At 45.1% G+C, this 9222-nt stretch overlaps 1 protein-coding gene and 1 long non-coding RNA gene across 2 annotated transcripts in view; one reads left to right on the forward strand and one right to left on the reverse strand.

Moving 5' to 3' along the window:
- LOC115275178 overlaps positions 1 to 6834 on the reverse strand; it is a 79813-nt gene extending 72979 nt beyond the window's left edge. The window contains exon 1 of the long non-coding RNA XR_003901418.1: positions 6756 to 6834. This is a non-coding gene — a long non-coding RNA (uncharacterized LOC115275178). The remainder of the gene's footprint in view (positions 1 to 6755) is intronic.
- Positions 374 to 4374, forward strand: LOC115275177 (cystatin-C-like). Its single transcript, XM_029918814.1, has 3 exons — positions 374 to 601; positions 3274 to 3387; positions 4291 to 4374. Exons 1-3 carry the CDS (start codon positions 374 to 376, stop codon positions 4372 to 4374), a joined length of 426 nt encoding a protein of 141 aa, XP_029774674.1.
- Positions 6835 to 9222: the final 2388 nt, after the last annotated feature.

A 9222-nucleotide genomic window follows, 5' to 3' on the forward strand; every position in this document is an offset into this window, starting at 1 on the left:
ACAACAACAACAACAACAAATCCCCACTAAAACACAAAAGAGGAACGCGTGCACGTGCACGCACACATACACACACATACACACACAATGGTAACAGCCTAAAAGTCTAGCAGTTGAGAACAAAATAGTAACAAACTATATAATAAGAGGTTGGCTAGAGAATTAAAAAAAAAAAAACACAGAAGAGGACAAACAACAGGTCCTGTGAGGAGAACAGACTGAAGGTGAAGTGGAAGGGAGTGGAAGAGGAGGAGCCTGGGAGGAGTGGGCAGCTCCAGGGTAGGGATGGGGGAATAAAAGCAGGGTGGCCAGAGAGGTGATGATTGCTGGCTCTAGCTCTCTGTTCTGAGCTCCATCTGCCTCCCAGCACACTATGGCCCAATGCCTGTGCACTCCACTCCTTCTGCTGGCTGCCCTGGCCCTGACCCTGGCCCAGGTAGTGAGTTCTCAGAGAAACTCTAGAGTGGGCGCCCCATGGGATGCGGATGTCAATGACGAGGATGTGCAGAAGGCTCTAACGTTTGCCCTCAGTGAGTACAACAAGGCAAGCAATGACGAAAACCACAGCCGTGTACTGCGGGTGGAGGGTGCCCGGAAGCAGGTGAGTCCCATCCATCCAAGCGCCCCTGGTAGGGCTATGGGGACAGAAACTAGAGCAGAGAGGTGTGGCCGCATGACGTCAACAACTAGCCCCTGCCCATCCTGGTCTGGTGAGAAGCGTTGCTCTTTGGCACCCTAGTAGGAGTGCTGGGACAAAGGACACTTCAGTGCCTCTCAGCGAGTGGTGTCCAGTACTTCCTGTCTACCACAGCCCTTCCGCTGCAAGGACACCAGAGTGCCAGGGACCCAGGCTGCAGAACAGGTCACAACCATGCACTTTATTTGTGATTTCAAGTGCCAGCCTGGCCAGAGAACAGAAGTGTGAGGGTCAGGGCCCCTGTCCAGTCCCCTTACGTCTGTGCCCCACCTTCAAGGGACACGGACTTCAGTGTGAGCTGTCAAGTAAGTGATCACAAGCTGAGGAAAATCAGATCCCACACTTGCTGCTTTCCTGGCTCTACCACTAAATGACGTTTTAAGCACTTTTTCTTTAACTTTTTATTGGGGCACAGTTTCAGACTTGCAATGCAGTTGCAAAAGTAGTTCATTAAATCCTTGTATATTTCTACCTGGCTTATCAAATGTTATAATTTTTCCATATTTGTCCTGTCCCCTCATTTCAACATACTTGTGTGTGGCATATATACATTTGTTTTTCTGAACATTTTAAGTTAACATCTCAGCGTACATTTCCTAGAAACAAGGGCATTTTCTGACATGACCATAACACAGTTTGGGAAATCAGAATCAACACTGATACAATCCTGTAATCTGCAGACCTTATTCATATGTCACTGATTGCCACACTTATGTCCCTTATAGCCCAGAACTGCCAGGTCATGTGCAGCAGCCTTTGTCCTGCAGCTTATTTTACTCTGGAACAGCCCCTCCATCTATGATCTTGACATTTTTGAAGGGTGTGGCCCACTGTTTTGCCTACTGGGACTCAGTTTGGCTTGATCTGATGCTTCCTTGAGATGAGATTCAGGTCATGCAGAAATGGTTTGTTCTCGTCCCTGCCTCCCCTCCCCAGGTTCCTCTAAACTAAACTGTGTTCTATGTCCTCATTGTTCAACGGAGTTTAGGGCCCACACCAACCTTCCTCCATGAGGCAGGGCACTTTCTGTTCCCTGAGCACCCATGTTGTCAGCAAACACAGATGAGTTGATGAGCTAGCCTGTGGTACCTAGTGTATCCCTGAGCACAGGAACCAGTATAAAAATCCAAAACTGTCCTGAGATCCTGAAAGAAAGGCCCCTAAGTGTTGCTTCCTCTGACAGGTCACATCCATGAGAGTAGCCTCTTGGATGTGACATCTCATTCCAAACCCCGATATTGCCCCATAATCACCAACATCCAGGGATAGATGTGTCATGACTGGAGTAGAAAGGACCACAACTGCCCTGCTCTTCTAGCCTTCCTTGGAGTTCTGGTCAGATAAAGAGCATGGTCATCAGAGTCCAGAAGGGGGTGGGAGGGAATTTCAGGAAGGGCCACTGTGCTTTTCAGCCTCTAAGGGTGGCTAAGATTTGGGTCAGCTGGCCTGGGGGCCATTCAAGAGCAGAATAGAGCCTCACAGCAATGAAAGCTGGTAGTGCGTGCCAGCATTTGGGCTCATCCTCCTTGAAACTTCTGAAGGTGGGCCCAGAGCAGACCATTTTTCCTTCTGAAGCAGTTGGCTGGCACTGTGTCTTTTGGATAGGACATAACACTCCCTGTCCACTGTGCCCCTGCCAGTCTGCTCCTCTTGAGTATGGCACTAGCTTGGCATCACAGTTTATTGGCCCATGTGGAAAACTAACACCAGCGGGAACCAAGGATGTACCTGTGACTCCACCAGGTATTGTGTGGTGCCTGGTCCAGGGCCCTTATCCATGCTTCTCCAAGTTCTGATCTGTGCATCTGTGGGGATGCCCTTTATGAAGACAGGGTTCGTTCTCTCCTGCAATCTCAAATGTAAAAGACAGACAGCTATGTGACACACTTCAGAAATATCCCCATCAAAAATAAAATTTTAAATGTAGGACTGGAGGAGCAGTCTTTTATCAGCTTAAAATGTGTACATGTATGTATGTGTATGTGAGAGATAAAGAGAAAGAGAGAGACAGAGACAGAGACATAGAGACAGAGGAAGAGAGGCATCTCATTTCCTAGTGTGAACTGAGGGAATAAATAAACCAAGTTGTGTTGAGGAAATGTAAATATCTATGGGGTTGACCACATATCTGGAATTTAGCTTAAATGCATCCAATACATGACTGCCTTCCTGAACCTGACCCAGAGTCAGCTCTATCACAAGAGCCCTCACTGTGGGCTTAGTTCCTGCCCTGGCTTCTGGTGCCAGAGAGGTTTATTAGCCCAAGCCCTGCTGGCTGTCCAGACTGTGCTTCCCTCTCCAAACCTAGTTAACAGAATTTTGGTCCCTGGCTTCCACCTTCCATCTTCTTGCTTCTTGTCCCCCTGTCAGCCTGAGACCTTGTGGAGCTGCTCTGTGAATCAGTTACAAAGTGGGTAGTTTACAGCCACTGGACCAGCCCTCAGGAGGTGGCTGTGAGTTTCTGGGGTACCCAGTTTGGCAGCAAAATGCTGTTTTGAGGGCCTGATATCAGGAAGTTAACTGTGTATGTAAAATTATCAGGTGTTTTGAGCAAACTCTGCTGTCCCCATATACAGGTTGTGGCTGGAATGAACTATTTCCTGAATGTGGAGATTGGCCGAACCAAATGTACCAAGTCTGAGCCCAACTTGGAGAGCTGTCCCTTCTATGAGCAGCCAGACTTGCTGAGGGTACGTGCCTGATGGGGACCAGGGACAGCCAATCAGGGAAAAGGGGTGGAAATGAGCCTATGTCTATGGGGTGCATCATGAGTGCTGGGGCTAGGCATGTGCAGGTATCAGGGTGTGAGTAGGGGAAGGGTGCATGTGTGTGCATGTGACTAATTTGAATTTATACTGGGAACTTTGCTTGAAAAAGTGGAGCTTTGGGGGCTGTTGCAGTGAGACAGAGGAAACAGCTATGGGGTATATGCTGGGGAGAGAGAGACAGGCCTTTAATCCAAGCCTCAGCTGCCTGAAAAGATATTCAAGACCTGAGGGACAGAACCCCTCTGATGCTGCCCTGGTTAGCAAATATTGCTTCCCCATGGGCCTGGCTGGTTCTTGGGGGCCTTGGCTTCACATAAAGTTTGAACTTCTTTTGTCTGCCTACCCCCACACCCTGCTTTCTCTCTCTCTCTCTCTCTCTCTCTCTCTCTCTCTCTCTCTCTCTCTCTCTCTCTCTCTTTCTGTGTGTGCGTGTGTTTTAGTCTTGGTCACAGTCCCTAGGTCCCTCCCTCTGCATCTGTCCTAGTGTGGCCCACTAGAGGTCAGGGAATTTGGGGTCAGTGCCCTGTCCACTAGGGGCTCTGGGACCTTGCACAGGCTGCTCCTAAAAGGGCTGTGGGATATATTGACTATGTAGCAACCTGCAGTTGGGAGCTGGGGGGCAGGACCCCACCTACTGGACTTGGAGCTATTTGCATGGTGACCAAGAAGTAATGTAGAGCCCTGCTTAGTGTTCTGGGGCTTTGTAGGGGAGGAGCTTAATGTCCCACCTCCACCATTCTCCACCTGCTCTCCTGACTTAACCAGGCTGGGCATTTTCATGTTGGACTATTAACCATAACTGTCCCTCTCTTTTCCCTTTCACAGAAAAAGCTCTGCTTCTTCCAGATACACACTATCCCCTGGGTGCAAGAGAAGTCTGTGGTGAAGTCCCACTGCCATGATGCATAGAGGACCTGTGACAGGCCCTTTCACACTGCCATTTTTCTTGTAGAGCTGCTAAGCTTTTGACCCTGCCCAGGTGAAATTCACCTCAGTATGCCAGCACCAGGAGTCAGATAAAGGGTTCTGAGGGAATTTTTGGACAGCTTAGTGACTTTACCTCCTTTCTTTTAATTGTTTTCCAAATGCACCAGATGTAGTGCATGTGTTCTATTCTATCCTAATCAATAAACACTAACATGAACTAATTTTGACTTGTTAATTATCTTGGATATATATATGCCCAGAAAAAAGGTTTGGGTAGTTCCTTTATAAACAGCTCCTGGTCCCAATGGCTCTGAGATCTGAGAGCTGGCAGGTTCATGATGGGGTCATAAGGGGACCCTGCTACCATTTCTTAGGATGATTGAATCAGGGACAGGCTGGGAACCCAGCCCTTCAGCCATGGTGACTCCTGATAATCATACAGGGGAAAGGAGGCTTCTCCTTCTGAAGACTTGGTTGCAGTATTTGAAAAGAATTCAGATGGTGAATGAGAATGGGCAGAAGTAAGAGTTCAAATAGAGCCCATAGCCTAGGGCCACCCCGAGCAGGGATCTGCCAGGAAATAAAGTTCAGCCATGTGTGCTGAGCCTATCACACTCCTGTTGTGATTTTCACTGGTAAAATACCCTAGAGACAAAATGAATATTGATTTATGCCTACCTCTTTTCACAAAAGTCTACAGGCACCTGCAGGAATCAAAGACTAAAAGTTTAGATATGGGTATGTAACTGATTGTGAAAATACCAACTAGAATCAAGGTCAATCAAGGTCATAATCAGGTTGGTCACATTAGAAAGAGTAAAAGCAACTCTACATCACTGTCTCAAGTCTGTGTCCTTAGAGCTGCTTCTGGAAGAAGGAAAAGCAAGGGGAACACACATCCAAGGACAGGTGTAGGTGTGCTGAGCCTCCCGAGTGCTCATGTTCAAGTCATGGGTCAATTGGTGGCCTTATCTCTTTGATGACATTCTCCAACACTCCACCTCTGGTGACCCTCTCTTACAATCTCATTGCTTTCTTCTGCAGTGGACAGAGATGCTGGCAGGGGGTTTCATTAGCCCAAAGGTGATTCTTCTGGTGGCTCTCTGACTGCATTAGAGGCAGAGGCCATAGCAAAAATAGAGACATATGCAAGATGAAACTAATTTCCAAAATCAATGACATTTTTTTCTACCAAAAGCAGTAGGACCCTAGTCATTCACTTATTAAGTCCCTTGGGATTGGGATTGGACCTCTCAGGTCATTAACTTGTATCCTTATGTGATTTAATAAAGACAATACATTAGCAGACTCACCAGTTATGAACACACAACATTCTGTTTGCATGATGACATAGGTGCCATCCTTTGAGGCATTAATAATATCCAAGGCCATTCTACTTTGGAGGAAAACACTTCTCATTAAAGTCATTTTTCACTGTTCAGTAAGGACAGGCTTTGTTGGCTACCATTCAGACTTTGCTGAGTATATATCTTAAGGACTTCTACATGTGCAAGAACATCCTCGTGGCTATGGAGGCAACAAAGACAGCAGACAAATGATCATACCAGTGAAATACAGAATGTGCTCATCTAGCCTTGAGGACAGGGAGATGGTAGCCACTGATTCCATGGGGCAGATTCTACCTTATACCCATGTAATGCTTAGGTGCATTTGCTCAACCACCCAGATGGAAACCATGCCACACAGCCTTTGTGTGCAACTCAGTAAATACCTGGATTTACAACCAATTCCAAACTAGTCACTATCCCTTAATTATGACATAATGACCACATAGTTCCAATTACCTATGTACTAGCCCTAGTTTGTTCTTCTGCAATGTACTGCTTTACAGCATTCTAATCCTTTCCCTCAGGGAGCAATACCCACTATAGCAATCCTGATGTCATTGAGAAAGCCATCTGCCTACATGTCCAATGTGAGATGGATGGTGGGCATAGAAGTGAGTACATTGTAGAAAGACATTTCCATGGGGAACCCATCCCATGACTGTACACCAAAGGACCAATGAAAGTCAAAAGCCATAAAGATAGATTTTAGCTAGACCTTGTACGGGCAGGTCATCTCCTTCCATAAGAATTCCTTGTTGGCCATTGAGAAATTATGGGTAAACCAGTAAAGTCTCTGCTTCATGGAGAATGGCTTTGTTGGGAGCTCCAGAGCTGCTCTTGTCAGGAGGTCTTCCCAGCAGTTTTCCTATGAAGCAGGTGACCTCAGAAGATTCAACACCCATCAGCCTGGCATAGCACTGGGCTCCCAATCTCTTTTTTCTTGATAGGGCCCTCCTTCATGGTCCTTCCCTGGTGGTAGTGTCCAGACACAAGGGTTACTGTGTTGACTCCTACCTGTATAGGTGGTTTTGAGGGAGTCATCATCTTCTCAGGTAGCACTCAATCTTCTTCACAGCTGGACTTCCTCAGTTCCTTAGAATAGAAATCAATGCCTTCATTACACCTTTTAGAGTCTGTCTCTGAGCAGCACAAGGTGACCTTGTGTGCTAGTTATGCACTACTGGGTAACAAACAATGTTAAAACAAATTATATTAAATTAGTCTCCTAAAGTGGAGACTTACACATTCCTAATCTCAAAGGGCTATGGGTCTGGAATCCAACACACCTTAGCTGGTTGGTTCTGGCTCAGGGTCTCTCACAAGGCAGTGATCACTTATTGCTCAGGACTGCAGTCATGTGAAACTGGACTGGGCCTGGAGGGTTTTCCTCTAAGTGCTCTCAGGTGACTGTAGGCAGGAGGCCTCAGTCCCTTACCATGTGTTTCTCTCCATGGCACAGCATAGCAGCTAAATTACTCACCCTCCAGAGAGTTATCTGAGAGACAAAGAGAGCTACCAACATGGGAGCCTCAGTGTCTCTTATCACCTAATTTCAGAAGTCCATGCCATCACGTCTTCCCTTCCAACTCTAGGACAATGTGGGAGGAAACTGCTCAGGGATATAAATACTAAGAAATGTATATTACTGGGGACTGGGATATCTATACCATAGCTTGACCTCTGTGTTGGTTTATAGACATCACTAAGGCATGTAAAATAACTCATGCCATTCTAGTACCCCCATAAGACTGACCCTATCCCATCAGCTTAAATCCACCTATTTGCTATTTGTCCTTTAAATCTGGCCCAGGTAACAATGACACTCCTCAACTATAGTTTCTCTCAACCTAAGGAGAGTTTTGTGCCCACAGACCTGCATCATATCATGGGGTAACTACCATCAACATTTCCATTCAAAATGAGTGAAATGGGAGGGACACAGAAACCACTAGGTAATATATCTGAAATCCAGCTGAAACAATACTGGAAGCTCATTTCTTAGCACTCATTTCTACTCCTGCCTAGGTGTCATACTACATGGCTGCTGATTCTGCCCTTTAGATCCTTGGTCCAACCTCTGAGTCCTTTGCCCTTTTGCCATCAAAAGTAGCATGCATTTGCAGCTGAGTGGTTTTCTCAGCTGACTTCCTGCTGTTGAAATTTTTGGGGACAAACAGACTACTGTGTATGGTACAGTCTTCCAGTCCATGAAGACAGTACTTCACCTGACAGAATTATTTTAAATTTTATGACTCTTATTGGGGTCCTTTTCAAATGTTAGACAAAAGCCACACCAAAAATCTGTTAAAAAGAAGATATTCTCTAATTTAGGCTTCTGTTGACACAGTATCTTCAACTTCTTAGAGGGTTTTTGGTTGATTAAGAGGGTCTGTGAGACACCCACACCACTAAACATTTACTGGGCCTTTTGTGTGACTGAGTAGTACCCTAAGGAGCCAGCTATAGTCTTCCTGAGGTTTTAATAAAGAATTTTACAGTCACCTCCATAGCTTCATACTTGATCATGCTTTCCTGATAGTGTCCCGGGCTTGATCTCTGCTTAGAAGACAGCTTCATTTTAGCATGATTCCCCATCTTTGGATGCTGCAAATCTTCAAAACTAGCACACACCTAATATTTTTGTTTGTTTACTTTTTAAATCCTATACATTATGTCTTTCATTGTGCACGTAATAAACAGCAAGAAAATTTCAGACGACACCTTTAACTCTCTGGCTGGAAATCCCTTCAGTTAAATCATCAGTTCATTAGATACATCTTTGACTTACCACATCAGTGCAGGCGTCAGTGTTGGTCAACTTTCTGCCCCTGCAGGACAAGAATTTCCTCCCATTAGTTTCCAATAGGATTTTATTCTTCTTATTTTCTGCTTTCCCTGGGAGACTCCTCAAAGTCTAAAACTCTAGTACCAGTAAGGCAGGTTAGCCTTCCACTACTGGTCTCTGCAAATTCTGAGAGTGTCCTCTTATTTCCTAGTTCCAGGTACATCCCCACAGTTTAGATTGTCTGTTATAGAGGTATCCCACTTCTATATAACCAAAATCTGGGTCTTTCATCTATTCATATATATATTCAGATGTATGTATATATATTCATATATAAATATATTCATAAATATATCTATCTGTGTATCTATAGATAGATAAATAGATCCCAAACATAGCAGCCTCAAACAACAAATCATTTCATAGTGTCAGGAATCCAGAAATGGTTTAGGAGGGTAGTCCTAGCAAAGGCTTTCTCACAACACTGTAATGGAGTATATTTTAGTAGCATACACGTGGCATTTCACAACTGCATATGCTTTAGTCAGCATTATATATCACAGATTTGGAATATTAGGTTTGCTAATAACTGATGGAGTTCATCAGTAAACGAAGTCTGAAATATTTTTCTTTTGTGGTTGAAATTCACAGCTGTGAAAATATCTGCTTGACTAAATTTATTTATTTTTATTTTTT

The sequence above is a fragment of the Suricata suricatta genome, chromosome 12, assembly GCF_006229205.1.
Source record: "Suricata suricatta isolate VVHF042 chromosome 12, meerkat_22Aug2017_6uvM2_HiC, whole genome shotgun sequence".
In the NCBI taxonomy this organism is placed as follows: Eukaryota; Metazoa; Chordata; class Mammalia; order Carnivora; family Herpestidae; genus Suricata; species Suricata suricatta.